Here is a 26463-nt window from a genome sequence, read left to right on the forward strand (position 1 = left end):
ATTCTAGTCTATGAAATTTATTGATAGAGAAATTCATCAAAACGTTTTATTAAAAAAATGTGTTTTATAAAATTATTTTTCTTTAAAAAAAAGCCTTAAGCTCCCCCTTGGGCCCAAATAACAGGCCCCCCCCCCACCGTCCCACCCCGGGATAAATTACTAGTTAAGCTAATGAGAAGCCTGGTCTGGGTTTTAACGTATAAAGCCCCGTTCTCAGAACTTTGTATTGTACAGTGGCACACCGACTTTGGGGGGAGGCTTAAGCCCTGAGACTTCTGAGGTAATGTTGGTTTGAGGATATACCAATTTTAAAGAAACAGTGATTTTTTGTTAATACTATTTTTTTTGTTTTTTATTTAATAATACAGGGTGGATCAGATTGGATGCTTTTAAAGGGAAACACCCTTTTCTATAGGATATAGACGAAAACTAAGATCGCTGTCTGGAGCTCAATTTTTATCAGAAACATGATAGTGAAAACGGCATATTAATATTATCTGTTACCGTTTCGGAGTTACGGGATGTTTTCCAAAAATGTGCATTTTTAACAAATCGCTATAACTTTTTTGTTATGAAAAATCTTGTATTTTTATGAAAACATTTCCAAAATACCTTTTTACATAGTATCTAATTGTCTAAGTATATATTTGTAGCGTTTTTTAAACAACTACCACTGCGAACGGCAGCTTTTCATCGGAGAGCAGTCGTGGATAAGGTATTTCACTAGAGAGAAAATTAATCAATAATAATAAACAAAAGATATATAGATATTGGGCGCCAGGCATGTACAGAGAAAGAAAACACAGTTGTATAATACTTAAAACTAATGACTATATTTATTCGTGATGAATTCTGATGGTAAATAGCATTGTACAATTAATATAATTATTATAGTGGTTACTTGTTGAGTAAAACTATATATGTAAATAATATTAAATACGTTCTATGAAAAGACTATAAAGAAAATACAATGCGTGTAACGTTATAGAAAATATAGGAAAAGTAGCATTACTTTATTTAAATTGTTAAATTTATACGGTGTTAAATCAGATGTGTTGCAACCTGTAGATTCTAGAATCTATCTCGTTATTCATCTGTTAGTATAGCGTAATAATAATGTCTATAGAAAGTAATACTATTACAATGCGTGATATTATGAAATCTAAAATCTAAATCACACTTTTACTACTGCATCGACATAAATATCCTTAATAATCTAACCACTAAATATAGTCTGTACGCTATTGTTTAAAATGTACGTTACTGTTTAAGACTGAAAACATTTTAGATGTTAAATGCAAAACTAGAACTTAAATATACACTTAGCTGTTCTTTTATGTAACCCTGCTTCAAACAGTAGCAGCGCGAGAGGTCTAGCATCTCTGTACTGTCTGTCGGCGATCCAGGCTTAGAAATGGGGGTGAAGCAGCACGGGGCTCAAGCCACATCCACGCTGGGGCACTCTATGTGTAAGACAAATCAATCCTACTGGGGACACTTGTCCATGGGACATCCGTCCATAAGATAGTGGCACAAGAGAACACTACTAGGACCTTGAAAAATAGTCCATACCTTGGACACTTGTCCGTAAGACAATGTCCGTCCGTAAGACCCTAAGAACACGAAACTCTTGTTTAAAATCAAACACCGTCTAATAAACAAAATGAACCTACCTCGAAATACTTCCGAGGGCTCAATAAATAATAAACAATCTGTCCTTTCTTCCAAATGACATTCTGGAGGACAAAAGCAAAGGGACGCCAACGTGCCAGCCAAATACAAATACAAGTTGGGACATCCGTAACTCTACCCTAAAAATATTCACTAATAATATCGAATCTAAAAGGAAAATAACTCAGCTTTACCTGTAGCTTCGAAATAGCAGCTAATTCAGATAATACAGCCAGATTTAAATGACCACCATTTCTCAACACTGGGACTAATGGCGTCTAAGAGGCCAAACGGTCCAACCAAAAGTGAAGTTAGATCACAGAGAATTGACAGAAGCGATGTTGACAGCGCGCGCTCCCACAGAGCGACACCAGGGTTGTGTCAAACAGTAACAGGGTTGTGCCAAACAATAACAGGGTTGTGCCCAGACATCATATATCATAATCAAAGACATGTAACGAACTAAAAACGTTACATATTTATTTAAATTAATAAATTAAGAATAACCAACAGAAAAATTGATTTTTTTTATTTAGGACACCCTGTATATTTTTAATTACCGAAAAGTTAAAATTACCGCTCCAAAAATATAGCACACTTAATATTTTGTTCTAGTCTCCTTCGAAATACAGAATTTTTAAAAGTTCGCCACTTTTAACTAGTAGGCTTTCGACCCCTTTTGATGATCTGCTCGTAATGCGAGGGTATCTTTCACTCCCACTCAGTTAATGAATTCCGCGAGAAATGTTCAAAAACGGTTCCGTCTGTCCATAACAAAAGACGGTCGACATGTCGAACACCTGTAGCAAAATATCAAGTCTTGGTTTGTTATTCATTTTTATTGTTATTAGATATAGTTTAAATGTGTTGATGTTAATTATAGTTTAAATTGTTATAAAATTCTGCATCATCTCTCATTGCAAATATTATTTTCGTTTTAATTGCTGCTCACAGCTAAAATTTGTTTGCATTAGAGTCGGCACCCCGTTCAAAGTGGGAGATTTTTTAAAAACTTTATATCTCGAAGAGGAATCGAACAAAATACCAAGTATGCTATATTTTTGGAAAGATAATTTTAAGTTCTTTTTAGTGAATTACAAATATACAGGATGTCCCATATAAAAAATCAAATTTTCTGTTGTTAACTCTTAAATTATTAATTTACAAAAAAATATACTTAAACCATTAAATTCTACGTAAAAAGATGCTTTGGAAATGTTTTCATAAAAATACAAAATTTTCCATAGCAAAAAAGTTATAGCGATTTGTTAAAAATGCACATTTTAGAAAAACACCCCGTAACTCCAAAATGGTAACAGATATCGATGTGCGGTTTTGTATAGTAATCTATTAATAGTTTACTATGTTCTCTATGGTAAAATACACTAACAATCTTTGTACAATACACTAGCTTAACCTAAGAACATTTTCATAATTTTTGTTTCAAACGTTTCTAAAGTTGTTCGAAAATAATACTCGTGTGTTTCGTTGGACGTTCGTTTATTCAGTACTTTATTAGTGAAGAATCTGCGACATGGTAACATTGATGTTTATATAATATTGCAACGCTCATCAAAACAATAAATTGTAACAGTGGTTATTCTAACTGGGTTACTGTGACTAGGTTATTATGATACATTGATGACCTGCTTGAGTTATTGTTATTTGGTATAATCTAAATATGAAAATGTAACAAATATTTTCCCCACACCTTCCTTTACGAGAAAAATATCTTTTACCATGGCCAGTGGTAAAAGGCATTTTAACTAAAAAGTAAGAATTTAAAATAAAATACAAACAGTCCAATTTTTTTTTTAAATTTTACCTGAAGTTTTACTAGTTTACCTGAAAAGCATAAAATACATATAACTACTATATATATATACAACTATAATCAAAATAAAATCATACCTACAAATTGAAAAACTAATTTGATATTCTAAATATTATACATACCTATCATTTCTTACCTACATTAAAAATTTATTATTATGTATCTATATAAAAATCTAAATATAGTGCACCAATATTTAGTCTATACTATAATTATAACAATAACATAATAAGTATAACAATAATATTTACCTAAATATTCATAAAATATGCTAAATCTGTAATTGCTAAGCTGAGTAACTATTTTATGTATGTACAGTGTATACTATTTAATAACCATTATGATTTTGTATAAATTCTTAGTCGGTTTTTATGAACAATGGATTGTTTGCCGGTACTGTCTTTAATTTTACAGTTTACACCTTCAGTAGAAATAACAACAAAGTGACCATGAAACCGAGGGTCTAATTTTTGCCTATTTTCTTCAGTCAACAAAACGAGATCTTCTAGTTTAAGTTTCATTTCCGTAGATTTATTATCAATTGTTACTTTACGATCCTTTTTTGCTTTATCGAGATATTCCCCTGCCCGTTTCTGAGCTAATTGCAATCTGTAACGAACTTCTTGGTTGTAAGCATATATTGGACAAGGGATCCACTGCAGACTTTTTAAATACTTGTGCTAAGTTTGGTTGTTTAGCAAACACCAACTCATATGGGGTGTAATTATGGTAGCTACTCGAAGTGGTGTAACAAAAAGCAAAATGCTTAGTCCAAGTATCCCAATCTGCACGTGTCTCGTCTACATACATTCGAGTAAATTCATTGAGAACGCGATGATTTCTTTCACACGCCCCAATAGTTTGACTGTGATACGCAGTGGATGTTTTATGTTCTATTTTTAAAAGAGATGCTAATTTATCAAAAACTTCATTCTTATATTCTGTGCCCATGTCCGTTCTGATTTCTTTTGACAGCCCACATATAAGAATGACATTCTCAAAGATTGCTTTCGCTACAGTGTTTGCTTCTTTGTTTGGTATGGGAATAATACTAACATATTTAGATAGTTCACACTGTATAGTGATAGCATAAGAATTACCTTGATTAGACCTTTGAAATGGACCTATTGTGTCAATACAAATTATATCAAAAGCCTTTTGAGGTGTGGCTGTTAATGTCAGAGGTTCCAAATGTTTTATTTTGGCATTATTGACTTGACATTTATGATATGTTTTAGTATAATTCGCAACCTCCTTTGACATATTTTTCCACTTGTATAAAGCTTTTAATTTTTTGAGTAGTCTTTTTTGACCATAATGTCCACCTAGGGTTGGATCGTTATGAAATTTCGTTATTAACTGGAGTTTTTCTCCTTCATCAGTTATCCTAATTTGTGGTGTGTAAACTAAAATTGTAAGTTTATTTAAAATACGTTGCCCTACTTCTTTAAATTTATTTATGGTATACCTATTAAAAATAATATCATTACTACATATTCTTAGTTCATTAAACTTGCAATCATTAGCCATTTTTTCCAGCTTAGACAATATTTGCTCTAAAGCAATATTATCGTTAATAATTGGAAGTTTTGAGTAAGCGCTTACTTTGTTTTTTCTCATAATATATATTTCTATAAAATTGGCATCTATTTTAAATTTCAGTAAAGAGTGTTTTAGTACTTCGTAGTTATTTAGTACCTCATAAATTTGCAAATTTGGAATATGTTTTTTTTAAAATATTATTTGAAGTCATATTATTTGGTTTTTCTATTAAAGTTTTTGTCATAGATCGGGTAATCGCCAGCACTTGAGCTGCATTGAAATGTATTTCCTCTAATGTGTCAATGTTTATACGAGATAATGCGTCAGCACTTACATTATCTTTGCCTTTTATGTATTGAATTTTGAAATTATAGTCCTCCAAATCTAGGCGCATTCTAGTCAGTTTAGACGTTGGGTCTTTCATTGAGAATAAATACACTAGAGGTCTATGATCGGATTGTACTAAAAACTGTTGACCGCAAAGGTAGCACTTGAAATGTTTTATTGCCCAATGTATTTGCTATTATTAGCTCTTTTAAAATTGTCGGTTTGTTTTGTTCTCCTTTTGTAAATGTACGTGAAGCGTATGCTATTGGTAACTGTTCACCATCGAAAATTTGTGAGAGAACTGCTCCGCAAGAATTATTCGAAGCATCGGTTGTGAGAATAAACTGTTTAGAAAAATCTGGGTATTGCAAAATTTTTGGACTGACTAAGGCGTTTTTAAGGTAATTAAATGATTCCTGACATTCCGCTGACCAAACAAATTTGGCATTTTTACGTGTTAATTTGTTAAGCGGACTGGTTACTGCCGCAAAGTGCGGTATAAACCTTCGGTAATAATTACAAAATGCAACGAATCGTTTTACTTCATCAGCTGACTGCGGTGTCGGATATCGTTTGATAGCGTCATATTTAGAATCATCTGGTCAAATACCTTGGTCAGTGATCTTGTGACCTAAATAAGTTACTTCTTTTCTAAAAAATTTACATTTTTGTGGGTTTAACTTTAAATTGAATTTTTTACACGTTTTGAAAACTCTTCTAATATTATTAACATGATGTTTTTCAGAACAACCGATCACAATTAGGTCATCCATATAAAGCAATGCTTTTTCCGGAGTGAGATCGGCAAAAGAAATCGACATCATACGTTGAAAACTGTTGGGGCTAACTGCTAATCCAAAAGGCATCTAGTAAATCTGAAACTACCTTTATCCACACTAAATTATGTGATGTCACGAGAAGCTTCCTCTAAGGGGATTTGATGAAATCCTGATGCTAAATCGAGCACAGAAAACCATTTTGCTCTTCCTAGCTTATCTAGAATGTCGTCTATAGGCGGAAGATGGAATTTGTCGGCTATAAAGGCCTCCTTGTTAATTTTTCGAAAATCTATACATAGTCTCCATGCTTTCTTACCGTCCGTTGATTTTTTCGGTACTAATAATACCGGGCTGTTATATTCGGAAATTGACGGTTCAATAATTTTATTTTCTATCATTTTACCTACTTGTCTATTTATTTCGTCTTTCAAAACTTTGGGCATTCTATAATTTTTAATATAAATAGGTTTGTTATTTGATAATTTTAATTTTTGTGTGTAGAAATTGTTTACAGTTAATATGTCCGCTTTTAATGCAAATACATCAGAAAATTCACAACACGTATTTAGCATATTATCCTTTTTGACAAACTCGGGTATATCTTGATTTAATTCGTTTAATAGCTGGGTCGTGCGATTTTTAGATTCCGATTGTATATTATATACATTAAATTCCTGAAGGTCGGTTGTTTCTAAGGTATTTGTTAGTAATATGACATTTTCAAATGTTGTATTAATAATTTTAACTAAGGGTTGGTTTTTGGATATTATAGACTTGGCAACAAAAACACCTGGATGTAACTCTTTATTTTCTACGACACGGTCTTCGGTTAATTTTTTAAATTAATTGATTTGTCTAACTACCTCATATCGTGGTGGAATAAAAAGTGTGTTTTCCTCTGGACCACTAAAAATTGATGTCACAATCCCCCTATTTCCTAACCTAATGGTCATGGACCAATCATCATAATCAATAATAACTTTGTATTTTATGAAAAAATCTCTACCCAAAATGCCATCAGCTGGGATAAGAAAATTTTAATCGACTATGTGAAAGTCGTGTGATATGTTATGTTTATTGAATGAAATATTAGTGTTAGTGACACCTAAAGAATTTATTAGCCCTTCGGTGACTCCTTTAATTTTACAGGGATTTGATATATTGGCAATAGTGTCTGGATTTACGTTTATCCGTTTAAAAATTGATATATCCGCTCCTGTGTCGACAAGAAGCGTATTTTTAGAACCTGTCATGTCTACGTAAAGAGATTTTGAAAACGTATTTAATGTGTAGATATTATTTAGATTTCCCCCAACCGAGCCTGCTGGGGGCTCGCTTGGTTTTCCGACTCTTCTGTCGTTTCGCAATATCGAACCGAGTGATATCAACGGCCATAGCCTCGGTAAGCATTTCTATTGTTATTATGAAAATTTCTTCGCCCTGATGAGTATCCGCGAGACCTTTGCCCTCGATTAAACCTATCAAAATTTTGCTGACTTTGGCCCCGATAATAATTATTCCGGTGGTTGTTAAAATTATTTTTGTTGCCTCGCATATAAAGTACATTTGAAACGATAGAATTATTATTCGTACTTACATTAGCGAATTTTGTAATTACTTCCTGTATTGAAGTAAAAGTACCCGCTTCTAACACCAAACGCGCTTTTTCAGATTGAGCATAGTGACTTAGAGCCCACCCGATAGCTTCTACGGTGTAGTTTTGTGCTATTTCTACCGATACGCCTTCTGCAACGTATGCTTGCTGAAGATTTTCAGCCAAAACTTCTATTTCATTGGCGTATTTGGTTGATTCTTTAGCGTTTTGTTTTAACTGCGACAATTTGGTGGCTGCTAGGAGAGAACTATCACATTTTATACCGGATTTAAGTTTTAAAATTATCTAGTCTATTGTGTTTTCGTTAATAATTAGATCGCGTGCTTTTCCTGTTAATTTAGTTTTTACAAAAGCGACGGCATTAGCCTGGTGTTGAGTGGCGTTTGCATTTAATAATTCTTACGAGTACAGAAATGATTTTAAATTGTCCAGCTTTCCATCAAACTGAACCGGAAGCAATTTGGCAGCAAGATTAAAAAATTCTGAGGCGGTTAGAGCCATCGTCGCTGGTATTTCCGTTTCGGAATCTTCCGACTCTACGAGATCCTCTATCTCTAATTTGATGAAAAAGTTTTTTACAGATTTGTCTATCTCGATCGGCTAAGGAATTCCAAGATTTGCCTAAAAGTATCGTAAAGTCGTTAAATAGCGTAACTAAATTTTCTCTTCTATCGATTCTAATGGATTCCGTTTCCGGAACCTCTTTTTTTAAAGTTCGTTTGGCTTGTTTGTCGACCTCATTTTTGATATTAGTTAATTTTAATTTTAGGACGTCTACTTCTACTGACATTTAGCAAAGGCAAACTTCTGCAATAATAAAATGAAATAAAATAATCATATTATGATAAAAATTGCTAGTTGAAATATATAATAATCTTAAGCTTAATAAAATATTGCTATCTGACCTCTATTTTTGTCGAACTCTGGGCTTCTTTTTTAGTGGAGTGTTTGTTGGTTTCGGAAGTCCGGTGCCTTGAAGCCGTAGTTGGAAGCTGACGGGTCCATCGTTGCGGAAACTAGCGGCATTGCGCCTTACACTAGATCCGTTCCCCCGAAGCCAGCCCCGGTTTGGGTGCCAGTTGAAGTTATCGTTGTGGCCAAGTTAATGGTCCAAAATTGTCTGGATACACATACATAAGTCTTTTAGATACTTAACACATATTTCGTGGCAGCTAACTTAGTGCATGAACATGAACCTGGTGGCTAAGCTGGTACTGATATGCCCCGGTGTCACCAAAACGGCACTAATTGACGCGTTATAGGCAGCTACTTCCCGTCGAATTCTCCTTTTCATTGTACTTCTTGGACTTCTTGCTTAGTCTGTTTCGATCCCATCACTTTCGCCCCGTGTTAACTACCACAAACTCTTGCCTAAAATAATTTAGGACTGGCAGGATCGCCATGTAAAGTTGTTCGAAAATAATACTCATGTGTTTCGTTGGACGTTCGTTTATTCAATACTTTATTAGTGAAGAATCTGCGACATGGTAACATTGATGTTTATATAATATTGCAACGCTCATCAAAACAATAAATTGTAACAGTGGTTATTCTAACTGGGTTACTGTGACTAGGTTATTATGATACATTGATGACCTGCTTGAGTTATTGTTATTTGGTAATATCTAAATATGAAAATGTTTTAAAAAACACATATTTTCCCTACACGTTACAATAGTATTAATTTTTGCGACGTGATATAAAAAAGTAATTTTAACGACTATGCATAAAAGTGAAGCACTTTTATTCCTAGCAGAATAGTACAAAAAAATTGGCGCCGGGGGGCACGTATAGCCGCCCATACTAAAATATGTTAATATCTCGAAAACTGCGACTTTGACTGATTTTGATGTTATTACAAATTTTGTGGCAAATATTATTCCTAATCTTAATTTGAAAACCGCGTTTCGCTGGTTACTGTAATTTTGGAGTTACGATTTTTTTAAATTTTTAACCCTCTCATATACCCCCTTACCAAACCCCCACACCCACCAAAAACTAATGGCCAGATTCTCGGGTGCCACAGTATTTTTGTGCCAAATTTGGTTAAAATCGGTTAAGCGGTTTTTGAGTTATCCTGTTACAGACGGCAGACAGACAGACAGACAGACAGACACCACGAAAATATTTTGTATTTAGGTCATTTATGACCCAAATAACTCATTTTGAGTGAAATTAAAAAAAAGTTTTTTTTGCCGATACTAATAGCCTACCATACCTATTGGTATGGTCGGCTAAATATATTACTAAATTGACATAAAGTGTCAAATTCAACGAGTGTAACCATAGTTTCTATATATATAATTACCTGCGAGGTACTACTTTTAAATCTTTTTATATTATTTGGCAACATTTGAAATTGCTTAAAAAATTATTCGTGACGTTAGAAAAAAAATTGCATATTCTATTTGGAATAGAATGACATTTGTGCCTCGCCTGAAATGTTAACATACGCCCGGGAGGGCTAACTTTGAGTCAGGGGGGGGCTAAGCCCCCCTTAGCACCTTCCCATACTTGCGCCTCTGTCTCTATATCTCTATGGATACAAATGACTACTGCAAGCTGTTGCTAAGATATTAAATTTATTATAACTGTATTTTTAGACAATTGAACACAAGTAAAATATTTATTTTATTTCCTATTCTCAATACACAAAATAAATAGTGACACAACTGTCGAGGATGAAGTTTTGATCGTCGAATCGTCAATGACGATTCGTCATCAAGTGTCGACGGCCACAACAGAAGAAACGTATGACTTTAATATGCAGATTATATATAGATAAGTATTTATGAAAACCTGGAAAACGTTAGGAAAGTGGTTTTTTACTATTAGAATTATGGCATTAGATGACTATTGGCACTATTGGCAGCCATTAAGTATTTATTGTCTTCGCCAACGAGTATGGCTAGAAAACATTCACTTAGCTCTGCTTGTCAACTTTGCGTTGATCAAAGAGCTAATTTAATAGAAGGGAATGCAGATAAGCTACTCCTGAATTATAATATTAAGCTGTTCAATTTTGAATATTGAGCTTCAAGCTTTTATTTTGTATATTTTGGAATATTTGTTTATTATTACAATTTAAAATATCTTGTTTTGTATATATTATAGGATATGTAAAACATGATATATGCTTTTATTTGCGACTTTCTTTTATCTTATCCTATCATTTTTTAGTTTAAATTTACAATTTTACATAGACAGAAGTTCTGCTCCGGCTTCATCCAAAAAAATCACATTCGGTCGGCATTTAATATCGATTATTATTTTACATTAGGAAATATGTATGTATAAATGATCGAAAAAAAAAAATCGCAGTCATTTTAAATGTAAAATTATATAGGGAATGTCAACGATATTCATTTCAAAGCCAACTAGACACCGTTTTTTTTTCGATCATGCGGTAGCATGTGACAACATACCATGCATTCATCCTTTATAACTCCAACTTCAGCTATTAAACCACTGATATCTTTTGTCATTTGATCGTTAAATCTCTTAATTATTCTAGCAGTTTCTTCTATCTTTTTATCAACCAGATTTCTTAAATAACCCAAAGCGACACTAAGACCCAAATAATTCACCATTTCGTCATTGGCTATACTGATATTGAATTCTTCTACAATGTCATAAAGTTCTTTACAATAATCTAATTCTTCCTCCATTTTGTCTACTTTTGCAGTAGAAGCTTCGATATATTCCAAATAACTGACATAATCGGTCGTTGAGACTGGTTCTTTTAAGAGATAAACTTGAATTTCTTCGACATTTTGCATTAGATATGACACTTTTTCTCTGCCAATCCTTAAATATTAATAAAAATATCTAATAACTAAAACCTAAATGAATTTTTACATAATAAAAGAAAATTTTAATAATTAACAAATTTATTTGAAGTGTACCCTACCATTACCATGATAAGATGTTTGTTCAGTGAACAACGTCACGTCATATATTGTCGAACTCCCTCTTTTACTTGGCAACCAGATGAAACAGATTGATGATGTCATTACGGCATTTTGTAAATTACTGCATATTGTTTTTTTGAGATATAATTTTATTAACGGACATCGATCAATGTCAAAATTAAAATTTAAAGAGACTTTCAAACAATTTATAATTCTGACCGTTTGATTTTTAATTTAAAATTCATTTTTTATTACTAAAACAAGTTGGCGATTTAGCAAGAATAAAAATGCAAAATTTTTTATCGCAAACAAAAACATTTTAAGTACGCAAAAAAAAGACACTGGTAAAACACTTTTGTCCATCGATGCCGAATATAAAGTAATTACAAAGCAAACGTGTGTAGTTATTGTATAAACACAAATTAACTGCGTAACTGAAGTTTTGAAAATAGTCATTTCTTATACAGTTTAAAAAGTTCGAGCTTATTTAATTATTTTAGGCATCTTGAACTTCTAGAGTATCAAATTGTATTTTATTGAATAGAATCTCAAGTTTTTCATAAGTTTATTTTTAAAATATAAGTACAATATGCCTGGAAGAAATGGTCTATGCGCCTATAAATTATAAATTGAAAGACAACCAAAATGAATAAAGGCCTAACATACCTACACAAATTTAATAAAAAGGAAACTCACTCAAGTGATAGTTTCAGAACGTATTTAAAATTTTCTAAACAATATGAACAGATTTCAGACATACGCTAAACCGTCTATTTGACAAATAATGATTACCCAACGTTGCACAACCGTTGAACATACATTACACTACCGGTAGATGACTTACCATGGTATTATTAGCTTAACTATATCCAATAATCTTGTAGGTTCTGGTAGTGCTGTACTTTTAAATTGGTCTAACATTAAATAGAGAAGTCCTAAAGGTTGTTCTGGACAAATACTGGTTACGATATCAATTTCATTGTTATACCTAATACACATATTTCTATACATCTCTGGAACTGAAAATACAAAAGAAAGTAATTAATCGTATCATTGAAAATTTATTTTCTTTGCTCTATTGTATGATTGTAGGTTTGTTCCAACAAAAAAATTGTACCATTCTAGAGTGGTATTTGAAATCACAGGCATCGGATTTGTATGCATCTGTCGACTTGGACAGTTCTGTTACTATAACAAAAATAAGTGAGGCTTGGAACGGTTCTTGAACTAATTTTAGAATCAAATTCAAAACCTAACTTTCAATTATTAATACAAGTTAGATATATATTTTCAATATAAATTTCGAATTTTGTATTTTACTGGATTTATTTATTTTTTAATTAATACGAAAACACCTTTGCTTTATTTAACGAAAGTTCCAAATCATCTTCAGTGGTATCCACATACTCAATACCACTGTCCTCGTCGTCACTAATCATGTCTAGTACAAAAATATAAAAATATGTATATAAAATGTGTATAAAAACAACACAAAGATCAATATCAAATAAAACTTAAGGAATCAGCAAATTAAAAACATAGACAAAGAAATAAAAAATAATAATAATCAGCTGATACACAGCCTTTACCACGCAGGTCAGTTCTTTTGATTCTGGCTTTTTGGCTGGTATCGAAATAATCCTTCCGAATATGGTTCACGAACGATTGTAATAACTGGTTGGAACGCAAAACTTATCGTTCACTAATTGATTGTCTCGTTCATGGAACGCATTTTCTCTGCTGGGCATAAGCGTAACCATACAAAGAAGGGTTCTTTGCTATGTTGTAACAAATTCTTCTCATTGCAAATTTATATATTTGTAAATTAACGAGGTTTTCATTTATAAGCCGTATATGACAGCTACAATATGTATATTATATACAAGGTAGTCCGAGGAAAACCAATGTCGTCGTTGACAAAGATATGAAAAAAGTGTTATAGACAAATGTTGCATGGTTCATAAAGATGAACGCTAAAAATATTTTGTTGTATACAGTGCCCCAAAACAAAGTAGTTATGAAGTTTATTATTTATTTCAACCTCCATTTTTCTATACAGAATTGGATTTAACATAAGTTATTAGTACTAAAGTAAAGTACTAGACATTAAATTTTAATTTAAATAATTTTAAAATCATTATATCAGGTGGCGCATCATCGTTGGAAACATAGCAAATCGCATGCAAATTTGGAACTGTCCAAGTATTGGCTCCTCTATCGATTTTAGAGCGAAGTCGTAAATAGTTTTTTTAAAGGTCTGTGTATGATGAAAACACATGCCAAATTTGAACAATTTTGGGCAAGCCGTTTTTAACTAATTTAAAAAAAGAACTTCATCTATTTTTAAATTAAAACTGAGCAGGTACCAATGCAAATCCAGGCAAATGCCAACATATGTTTCCAACGACGTTGCATCCGGTATATAGAGTGTGGCGCTTCTCATACGCTGCAGATGCTCCAAGGAGAACGACAGTTTGTATAAAAATGAAATTTTGTGAGCATATGTAGGTTAATACAGAGTACTTTTTAAAAATATAGAGAACTCTACAGGGTGTCCCCAATAAAAGTTACATATCAAAGTTGTGTTTTTTGTAACTGAACATCCTATATATTAATCGATTTTAGGATTCTGGGAGAAAAATAAAGGTGAGTTTTATAAGAGAAGTATATGACTAAAATGTAAGGTTTTTGACATATTTAACATTTTCTAGAAATAAAGAACAATTTTTAAATTACAATGAAAGCTACCTAAATTGGAATTTACCCGGTATAACCTAATATGTAGTTAAAATAACTATTGTACTTTAAATCAAATTAAAACTTGATCCAAAAAGTTATACAGGGTGAGACAAAATGAATAATGAACATTGGTCACCTTCAAAAGTATGTTTACTCTTTTATTATATATTCTTTTTACTTTTAAATGGAACACCCAGTATATTATTCCGATATTCAATGAAGAATTCGTGTCTCTTCAAAATACTATTAAAGTTGCCTACCCCTCAAACAAAGATTTTCATTTACATGATTTGATCTGAGTAGATCTTTATTATTTGATAAAATCTAAGTGGCTCTGATATGTCTGACCTTACTTCAACATAGCTGTCTAATTAGTCAAACTTTAACAACTAGTTATCATTTTGTGTCAGTTAAAAGAAAAAAAAATCAGAAATTTGCCGAAAATACTAACTTATCATACATCAGAGAGAATTGATATGATTCTATTAGTTGGTGAATGCAGTGTGCTTTTACCAATTAATAGAATACTTCAAATGCTCCAGATTTTATCTAGTCTGGGATTTTTTATGGGGATATGTTAAAGACAGTGTTTACAAAACTCGACCAACTATTGTCGAGCACATGAGAGAAATTATTGTAGCTGCTTTTCGAGGTAGAACCATAGATCAAGGAAAAGAGTAGTTGCATTCTCGCAAATATTTTCTGCCAGTTTTTGCAATTTGTCGAATATCGGCAGATTGCAAAGCGTTTTAGTTGAATTCCGTCCGTAGAGCGAGGTTCGAGCGTTGCGTCCCAGCACAGAAACGTATTGACAAAAAATGGGTGCCTTGCTGTGTGCTGCTATTAATTGTAGTAATAATTCAAAAAATTGTTCTTTGAGCTTCTTTTAGATTTCCATCGGATGTAAATCGGTAAGCTGATAATAATAATCAATAAACATTTAATTATATTTGTTTATTCTCGAAGCTGAGATATTATGATATTAATTAAATGCTATTATTTTTTTTAGCATGTGGACAGATTTTAAAAATAGTTTTTTAGATATACAGGTTGTCTCAAATATGCGCATGGAAATATTTTTTGGTCGGGGGATTTGCCATAAAATTTTCATTCCAATAATAATTTACGAGATAATTTATATAGATTGGTTTTTGGAACAATTTTAGAGTAAATATTTGTACATCTAAAGTCTCCGCAAATTATTCATATTTTTAAATTGAAAGAATTTTATAATAGCATAATCTCTTATAAATTTAGTGCACTGTATCTTTTTATGTTTTTTTTTTTAATTTATTTTATATTATAAGTGGTCGTAATATAACAATATTCAAAATATTATAGACAAAATATTGAGTTTATATTTGAGGGAAGAAAAGTGCCATACCTAGCTTTAAAACACCGTAAATATACAGGGTGGCCCATTAGTGCGAGGAAGTCCAATATCGTCGTCGTTGTCGAAGATGTGAAAAAAGTTTTATTCATATGTTTCAAGGTTTATAAGGGGGCGTATCCTAAAATATTTTGTTATCTACAGGATGTCACAAAAAAAGTTATGGTAAAGTTAGTTTTATTTCTTTTTAATTATTTTACATCATTCTATATACATTATTCTATATAGGGTATTTTTTATGGCGTCACCAAAAACGGAATATTTAAAATGGTATATCTCAATTTTTTTAAATGCAACATTCTGTATATTATTTTTCTGTCAGATGCAGAATTAAAAAGTGAACATTTTTTTTATTCAAAGTGTTTCTAAATTTTTAACGGTTTCGCAGATATTCGCATATATTACGTATGGCTCTTTCAACAATAAATTTTAATCAAAGCCACCTAATATGATCTTTGTCTGATATTTTATTGTCGAAAATCCCATATGAAATGAAATACAGAAAATATTAGCAAAACGGCTAAAAACGGCCTAACACTTTAAATACAAAAAATGTTCACCTTTTAATTCTACATTCCGAAAGAAAAATAATTACGATTTTAGTGACGCCATAAAAAATATCCTGTATACAATAAAGTAAATTTTTCTACACGAATTTATTCTGGTATCCGTCAAGTTTAAGAAAACATAGCTAAGTATTAATAAAGCTATATTCACTCTAGTTTTTTACCACTTTTCGGATACAGGGTTGTTCACCACATACGACACGGAATATTGTAGCTAAACGATTAGATTTTTATAAATTGTAAGTTTTGGGTTTGTTGAAGGACTATTAGAGCTACAATTTAAAAATATTTTTACAAGATACAGAGTGTACCAAATAAGTAAAAAATATTGTAGTTGTATTTTTTAAATGGAACACCCTATATATTATTCTATTTTTGGATTCTACGATTGAAATAAAGGTAAATTTGATTAAGGTTTATCACACTTAAACCTTACCGTTTTTTAAATATTTTCAATTTTATGAAATTGCAGTAAAAATTTTATGGCTTTATTTCTCCAAGGGTGTCAAAGTTTTTAATAGTAAATATTTACTGACGATTATTTATTGATCAGATATTGTGTTGCAATAATAAAAATTTTACTACCTTATACAGAGTGTCCAAAAATGTATATTAAATAATTACTAGCTTTAACTTGTTTAATTTAAATAGAAACACCCTATATACTTTAGGTGAATCAGATGCATAATATAATTGTCTATCAAATTGTATTATACCATTTTTACCCATCTCTTCAAGTTTTTGTAGAAAATGCATTTTCTTATAATTTAGACCTCACTATACCCATGGAATATTGACATTTCAGATTTTTTTAAAGCAGCATATATGTACAAAATGCATTGCAAGTCCATTGGTATATAAAAAAAACTATTTAAATCTTTGTGAAATAGTATACCAATTAAATATACATATCCATTATTTCCGACCAAAAATTAGTTTTAGTTTAATTAATAAAGTATTCTAAATAAATGTGTGTGTGAATTTGGCTCAGAATCAATATAATAATAAGTTATGAAGATGAACGTTTCTGTTTTTATAAATAAGCATTCGTCAAAAAATGAAATAAAATGTATAAAGTGTTACTTTTTACCACACTGTCTAATACACACACAAAATTCAGTTTTTGAGTATTTGGAGCAAATATTATTAATCAACGTAAACAGTCAGTTAATGTAGTTTGAATGCTGGGATCATATTAATTGGTCCTTGTTAACAACAAATATTTAAACAGTTTTTTTTTTATCTTTTAATGAAATAAGCGAACTATATCGACAATATTAGTATCTGTACTCTTTTAAAATTTGTTACATCTTTAAAAATAATCTAAAATATCATTATCTCATGGGTATAGTGATAAATGAGGTCTAAATTATAAGAAAATGCATTTTCTACAAAAACTTCAAGAGATAGGTAAAAAATGGTATAATACAATTTGATAGACAATTACATTGTGCATGTGATTCATGTAAAATATATAGGGTGTTCCATTTAAATTAAACAAGTTATTGCCGTTTAAAGCTAGTAATTATTTAATATAAATATTTGAACACTCTGTATAAGATAGTAAAATTTTTATTATAGCAACACAATATCTGATCAATAAATAATCTTCAGTAAATATTTAGTATTAAAAACTTTGATACCCTTGGAGAAATAAAGCCTTAAAATTGTTAGTGCAATTTCATAAAATTGAAAATATTTCAAAAACGGTAAGGTTTAAGTATGATAAACCTTAGTCAAATTTACCTTTATTTCAATCGTAGAATCTAAAAATAAAATAATATACAGGGTGTTCCATTTAAAAAAATACAACTATAATATTTTTAACTTATTTGGGACACTCTGTATCTTGTAAAAATATTTTTAAATTGTAGCTCTAATAGTCCTTTTTCGAACCCAGAACTTACAATTTGCAAAAATCTAATCGTTTAGCTACCATACTCCTTGTCGTATGTGATGAACAACCCTGTATACATAGATAATGTTTTTAACCAAAATTTTAGAAATAGAATGGCAACACCGCAGTGTGCTTTAAATAAAGACAGTGTACTATATGCAGAATTTTATGCTGAATCCAGTTATCTACAAAATTAAACTTTTTTTAAATCAAAAAAAAGTTGTAGAAAATCTCCGAAATAGATAGTAATATAAAAATATGTCATTATATATTTTTCCGCATTTCTTCCCGTCAAAAGATTTTCAGATACAGAAGAATTGTTACCTACACGAAATGTGAAAATATTCTGCTTCAAGCAAGTTTTTACTCGATTATAATTTTTTTTTTATTTTATTTTATTGTGAACTCATATTTTCCTAAATACATATCTGTGAAACTATAGCAAGTGCCACGACTATACTTTGCCTAGTTAATATACCATGACTATACAGCTACGTTAGTGGTCACGGGAGGCGAGACCAAGGGCATATAAAGTGGCAGAAAAAGAACAAAGGATTTGACAAGGAGTAAAACTACTAGTTTCCTTATACTATGGTAGAACTCCACATATGCCTTTTAAAATGAAAAGATCCTTTTGAAAAGACAATCATTTTATGCAGTTAACAGGAAAGGAAGCATTTTGAGCATTTGATTTCATCTAGCTAATTTTTGTCACATAATTATAGGTTTATATCTAGTTTTAATTCTGTAATAATTAAAATATGTCTTAAAGGTGTATCTTTTTATTACCGTTGAGTATATTACTCTACACTCTACAGTTTTTATTTTTTGTTAAATTAACAAAAGGTATATCAGAGCCACCCTAGATTTTTTCAAATAATAAAGATCTACTGACGCAAAATCATAAAAATTAAAATATCTAGGAATATCTTTGTCTCAGGGCTGAGGGTTAGGCAACCTTAATAATATTTTGAAGATATATAAATTCCTCATTGAACACCGGAATAATATAGTGGGTGTTCCATTTAAAATAAAAGAGAAACTTGCTTTTAAAAGTGACTAATGTTCTATATTAATTTTGCCTCACCCTGTATAACTTTTCGGGACAAATTTCAATTTGGTTTAACATACAATGGTTACCGTAATACCTACATATGCTGCCAAAATTTCATTTCGATATAAACTACCGTTCTCCTTGGAGCTTCCGCGGCGTATGAGAGGCGCCACCTTGTACATACAGGGTGTTTTCAAAATCATGTGCCATCTCTCGTAGGGAGATTCGTCACGTAAAGATAAGATTTATTTTTCATATCAATTGCCACGCCCTTTCTAATTTGAAGTTCAATAAAACACAAAGTTTACTTAATCTGTATGAGTTGCATAGAGGCCACTAGCTTTTTAATTTTAACAGCCGGGTGGTCGGGGTTCAAAGATATTAATAAAAGGGCGCCACGAGATTATACTCTATGAACTCGGCAATAAAGATGTAACTATTAAGTAGACTTCAACACTAACTTCGAACTGTTGAGTGTAACTACCATGAACTTCAAATGTTACTATAATTATTTAAACTTAAGTGACTTTAACTTAACTATGAGACTAGACTGCACATAATACTACTAAAAATATTTAAGCAATTTATTGAAATATCAAAAAGGTTATATGTATAGAGAAAATGATGAAATGTATGAAATGAAGTAAAGTTTAAATCGATAAGAATAAATGAAAAATGAAAATGGTCTAAGCTATACTAAAACTATGACGTCATCCCCCTTAACTTAAACTAAGTATGCTCTAAGGGCAGAATACAAATAGCAAATCTAAAATTATACTAATCTAAACAGTCTTACTCTACTCGATGTGATATACTTGAAAACTATTCGAACTTCCTCCGGCTGAGCTACGGTGTATAGCTGCAGGGTTGCTACGGCGATGTACAGCAGCTCGGGTTACTGTCACTGGAGCCCACGGATGTCAGCAGACGTACAGATGAAAGGCAAGTTGTTGAGGTTTCAAATGGTGAACATAAAAACCCTAAATAATATTGGTTGTCTTAGAAAAGAGCATCAATTATAGAACAAGGACTAGCACAACGTGTAGGAGTTAATGAAGGTAATAAAGAAGGACTAATTAAATCTGAACTTTACCTCAACGAGAGTTTATGATGTCCAACGGGTAACTCTACATACGTGCAACAGGAACGGATGGAATTCTGGACTGTTCTGTGCACTACGGTCTGGATCGGTCTTCTTGCTCTACAATTACAAACAACCAAATAAGACTTAAGAAAGATAACACTCAACTAATCTTTCTACACCACGTGGGCGCGGAGAGATCGAAAACCAGACAACAATACAAATAAAAATCAGTTGAGCATTGACTTAGAATAGGCAGAAGAATTATAGCATACCTTGGAACTATTCGGGGACTTCTTGGGCACGTGGAATCGGAATATCGGTCGGAAAAAGGCTATTTTAATCCCATTACGGAAACTGGTCGGTGGTCCATGTGAACTCAACAAAATCCAAACACGTCTCTGACCGAATGTGTTTCGGAAGCCTTAATCCTTCTTTACGAAGACCTGCTATTCACCAACAGGGAATGCTTCACGAAACGGCAGCCAGTTCTTCACGACGACACTCTTCAGCCGGGGAGTACACAAGAAGTGATGCAAGGATTCGATTTCCTTCACAAAATCAGATTTCAACCGGAAATCTCCCTCCAGGATATAGATAGAGAACTATATATCTTGACTAGTCCAACTCACAAAAAGGCATAAATAAAAAACGATGTTCTATATTATTTTGCATTGTCATATTTCATATTCGGTCAATGAACGAACTTAACTCACAAATTCCCACAATTAAATGAACGAATTGCACACTGCGATCCACATCAAAAATAACCAATTTAACTACGAAATTTTATCTGATAAGTATGAAATTTCAATAACCAAAACAAACGATAAATAAATCCAAAAACATCTGATTTGATCTGACAGTTACAAGTGACGGACAAAAGTGATGATCAAAGATATAGAGAGATGGACAAAAAGCCTACTGCTGGTCGGCATCAGTGACAGTGGAGCTGAAGCTGTATAATCTAGCAGTGTATATCGGGTTGCATAATGGTAAAATACTAAATAAAATAATATTTAACAATAAAATTACAGTAAACATGATGCAAAAATAATAGTTATTTGCGATAATTTATGAGCTAGCACACAGAGGTCGTTGCGAGGAAATTTGACTGTTACACAATATAGGTCGGATTCTGCTTTGTTTCGTAGCTACAGGGTGTTTAAAGTCTTAATAATTTTTCGATTTATTGTATTTTTCTTCCAACTACTTTTAGTGATTCGAATGAAATTTTGAGGGTAAAAGTTACTATAAATGTGACATATTTTAAATATTTTAATATTTTAGTACTCAAAAAGTGTCGATATATTCATCAGGGACGTGCATATGGGTTATCACTGGAATATTTTTCAAAAAAAATCATGGGCGCTACTGACTTTTCTTTTGATATCAAAATTATTGTGTAGGCCGTTTAATGCCAGTTAAAAGTTATCTCTTGATATTTTGTCGAACTCGGCCTCCTTGATGAGATAAACGCAAATTTATTAATCACAATTTATGAAATTAAAATAAAAATGAAACTAATAAATTATATATTTTACCTTAATTTATTAATTAATAAATAAATACCTTAATTACAAAAAAAAAATAATTTTAAAAAGTTCTAACATCCTGTAACTCTAAAACTGTGCATATCCATACCCATGTTTATAGGAACTTTTTTTCATATTTTTTGATAAGAAATCAAAGTGTACTTATTAAAAACTTTCTCAAGTTAATGATATTGAATTTTATTAAAGATTGCTGATTGCTATTAGACTTGGATCAAGGCAAATTTATAAAATCTCATCAAGGAGACCGAAATCGACAAAATATCAAGAGACAACTTTTAATCGTCATTAAGCTGCTTACACTATTTCGCTAACAAGAGAAAAAAATCAGTGGCGTATATGTTTATTTTAGAAAAATATTCCAGTGATAACCCATATGCACGTCCCTGATAAATATGGCGACACTTTTTTAGTCTTAAAATATGTCACATTTATAGTAACTTTTACCCTCAAAATTTCATTCGAAGCGCTAAAAGTACTCGGAAGAAAATTATAATAAATCGAAAAAATAAATAAAAAATTAAGACTTTAACATCCTGTAGCTAGAAAACAAAGCAGAATCGGACCTATGTTGATATGAAAAATAAATTTTATTTTTACGTGAGGAATCTCCCCACGAGAGGATGGCACATGTTTTTTGAAACACCCTGTATAGAGTACATTATAAACATATTAACCTGTTTCTTTTTCAATATCTGTTTCGCATATTTCAAGATCTTCGGCATAAAATATTCGAACTGAGTCAAATCTCTTTAGATAGGAATATGCAGCGCCATAGTTCAATTTTAGGCATTTGAATATGTTTTCTTTATGTTCTTCCAAATCGAGATCTTTTGATAAATAAAAACTTAATGTGGGACCCCAACCACATATTCGATCATCTACTTTCTCGTTAATCACTGGTCTGAAAAATATAATAAATCTTTAAGACAATACTTGACGATACTCGACTCAAATGCTAACGTGACTGATATACTGTTTTACAATACAGACAATACAACAATAACAGAAAAAAGACAGACGACATCTATAGGTACATAAGTTTGTAGTATTTTTCCTATAACTATGGATGAATTTATATATAAATCCGTCTTGTTGATTTCAACCAGTCAGTCTTGTTGGTTTATTTTAAAAATGACAGATCATATTTCAATATTATTGTAGTGACGGAACGATAAACGACGCACGGATGCAGATGCGTATGAAGTCTACTTTTTAAATGCGTATGAAGTCGAATTTTTTAACTTGTCAAACTCTTGCCACAGTAATGGTTATTATTAGTGTCAAATTATGTCAAATAATTAGCATTCTGGAAAATGATAAATATTTGCGATACCTATTGCTTTTGCATTCTGGTTTGCTTTATTACGTGTATGAACTAATCGACTAAAAGACAACCACTGTTATGATTATTTTATTGCTTTTCATACTCGAACCTTCTCGAATAATACCTTTCGACATTCCCTTCAATTTCTCTTCCGATTTGCTTTCCAACTGTCTGTCCAGAATTTCTTCCGACTTGCCCACTTATTATCCTTTCGACTTGCTTACCAACATTCCTATAACTCTGCATTTTTCAACATTCTCTTCGCCTGTAATTTACGCCACTCTACGCGGCTTCTATAAGTCACGATGATATCTCCGGAGTTATAGTTACGGTAATAACATCCTACAATTATTTTTCATCATTTAATGATGAAGTATTTAGATAGTAGGTATATTGCTATCTACTCGTACTATACGTACTTTGATAATGTCCACTTGAGATGTCGATTCGTGTTTTATATCATTTTTCAGCAGAACACGACCAAACTCTAACATTTTTCCGACACTTTTTTCTTCCGTGAAGTCGATTATGTATTTTGATTTAATCTCACATTTTAGAGAGTTGTTGTTGGCCAACAGTGAAAATAAATTTTCCTCACTCTCTTTACTAGACTCTTTTTTTTCGATTTCGCATATTACGTAAACACCAGGTGGAATTATCATATTTACAGGTTTAGATTTTTCGGTTTTCTTATAAGAGAAACGATTGTTACTTTCGTCAATGTTAAAAATTGAGTTGTACGTATAGAAACCAACAAGTGCAAGTCCATATCTGTCTGTAGAATTTAGTTCTATAGGTGGATAAAAGTTTTTACTTAAGACGCTAGAGCGTCCCGTTAAGGTAAATGTGTAAAACATAACTGATGGTAAATTTACTTAAACATGGTTTTTATTATCATTTGCAGCATTTTAGTGGGTTAAAGCTGAACCGACGTTTACCTCGCTCTATTTTTTCATTGGCAATGTTTACATCCCTCATTTTACAGTAGCAGCAATATAGTTTACTAAGTTTTGGTCCATCACTTTCTTCTTCTTCATATAAATTGTTGTATTGTTCATTAGAATATTGATATTTAAGGATATTAATGTCGTTTTTCATGTGTTCTGGTAACTTATCCCACACTAGTGCAATTTCATTTGGTTTACAGGTAATCATAACTTCTTTTGGCATATTTTCTAACTGTTCAGAACTCAACTCTAGTAAACTGCCACAGCGATAGTAGACTTTAAGCGATGAAGCTATTTTTAGCCGACCATACCAATAGTAGGCTATATAATAGGTATGTAAGGCTATTAGGATCGGCAAAAAAAAGTTTTTTTTAATTTCACTCAAAATGATATACTTGGGCCCTAAATGACGTAAATACAAAATATTTTCATGGTATCTGTCTGTCTGTCTGTCCGTCCGTCTGTCCGTCCGTAACACGATAACTCAAAAACCGCTGAACCGATTTTAACCAAATTTGGCACAAAAATACTGTGGCATCCGAGAATCTGGCCATTAGTTTTTGGTGGGGGTGGGGGGCTGGTAATGGGGTATGGGATGGGGTTAAAAATTTTAAAAAATCGTAACTCCAAAATTACAGTAGCTAGCGGAACGCGGTTTTCAAATTAAGATTAGGAATAATATTTGCAACAAAATCTATACATATATAAAAGCACAAAGGGTTTTTTTGTTACATCTATCCCGCCGAAACTGCTTTACCAATCTTGATGATTCTTTTTTTAAATGAAAGGTATATATGTCTAGATTTGTTATGAAGTATTTTTAAATTGTTGAATGGCTATTTCTTTGTGTAAATCGACTAAATATTAAAACATACCTGAAAAACACCTACACACAATACCTCCAGAAATAAATTATAAAACAGTGGTTTGTCAGAGGCCATATCGCCTTTTCGATATTTTGATCGTTCAGGTCATTCCAGCTTTTTTAGATACATAAATAGCTGTAAACGTCACTGTTTCAAACGATTATTAATTAGTTGTCGCATTTTTTGAATTATCTCTAGAGAGTAAAATTACAAGCGGAACAATTTGTTGCATGAAAATCTCCTTACTATGTATTCAGAAAAGGATCATGTCTTTTAAATGATCCTTTAGCCAATTTCTTATGCGTATAATCCAGAGGTCACCAAATTTATATAAATTTTACTAACTTTACCCATTTGGTTGATGACCAAAAATCTCTTTCTAATTCTTTTTGTAGGATTTCATCTTTCTAGACCACATAGTAAGGAATTTTCATACAACAAATTGTTCCGACATAATTTTACTTCCTCTAAGAGGATGAATTTCCTAAAATCGCTTTGTGGTGTAGCTAATTCACTAATGTCGTTTAAACAAACCTTGTTCTAATATTATGTATCTAAAGCTGGCTGTATGAACTAATCCCTAAATTATCTAAAAACTTGGATATATAATCTAACTGGGACAAACCACTGACAATGACAAATAATTTACTGAGGTATTGTGTAGGTGTTGTTCAGCATGTTTTAATATTTAGTCGATTTACACAAAGAAATAGCCATTCAACAATTTAAAAATACTTCATAACAAATCTAGACATATATACCTTTCATTTAAAAAAAAACGTGTTTCGCTAGCTACTGTAATTTTGGATACCCCCTTACCACCAGATTCTCGGACGCCACTGTATTTTTGTGCCAAATTTGGTTAAAATCGGTTCAGCGGTTTTTGAGTTATCGTGTTACAGACGGCAGAGAGACAGACAGACAGACAGACACCACGAAAATATTTTGTATTTGGGTCATTTATGACCCAAATAACTCATTTTGAGTGAAATTAAAAAAACTTTTTTTTGCCGATCCTAATAGCCTACCATACCTATTGGTCGACGATAAAATACCATTTTATCGTCTTGTATAAAAAATAATTTCACAAAGCCTGTTTTAAATAGTGTTTGCTTTATATTATTCCCTAAAAGGCATGAAACTCCATAAGATTATTACCTACGTAACAATTTTAAAGATAACAGTGTTAGTGTACTTTAAAAGCAAAGCTCTCAGACTCAGAAATTGAGTTAAAAACTTCACTTGACATACTACGATGCAAACGATATTTTTACAAGCCGTGTCACTTCCTCGAAAAACTTTATATCTTGTATCTATGTCGTGAAGGAAAAGAAAATCCCATCTTGTTTCGAAAATTACTGGCA

The 26463-nt window shown here is 31.8% G+C and overlaps 1 protein-coding gene across 1 annotated transcript; it reads right to left on the reverse strand.

Moving 5' to 3' along the window:
• Positions 1-11074: 11074 nt before the first annotated feature.
• On the reverse strand, positions 11075-23532 carry LOC115879219. The gene is made up of 4 exons (XM_030895917.1): positions 23411-23532; positions 22637-22863; positions 12524-12698; positions 11075-11575 (listed from the first exon to the last, which is right to left on the reverse strand). The coding sequence occupies exons 1-4, from the start codon at positions 23530-23532 to the stop codon at positions 11146-11148; spliced, it is 954 nt and encodes a 317-aa protein (XP_030751777.1). The 3' UTR covers positions 11075-11145.
• Positions 23533-26463: the final 2931 nt, after the last annotated feature.

The sequence above is a fragment of the Sitophilus oryzae genome, unplaced genomic scaffold, assembly GCF_002938485.1.
Source record: "Sitophilus oryzae breed Bouriz unplaced genomic scaffold, Soryzae_2.0 scaffold_1067_pilon_pilon, whole genome shotgun sequence".
Taxonomy (NCBI): domain Eukaryota; kingdom Metazoa; phylum Arthropoda; class Insecta; order Coleoptera; family Curculionidae; genus Sitophilus; species Sitophilus oryzae.

Bases quoted from the DNA above. Each gene is read 5' to 3' on its own strand.
- LOC115879219 (XM_030895917.1), bottom strand. From the start codon at position 23,532: ATGCAGAGTTATAGGAATGTTGGTAAGCAAGTCGAAAGGATAATAAGT. The intron at 22,864-23,410 runs GTATTATTCGAG...TATATTTTTCAG, and splicing joins ATTGAAGGGAATGTCGAAAG to ACCAGTGATTAACGAGAAAG. The intron at 12,699-22,636 runs GTTAATATGTTT...TTGTATTTTCAG, and splicing joins AGATATTGAAAAAGAAACAG to TTCCAGAGATGTATAGAAAT.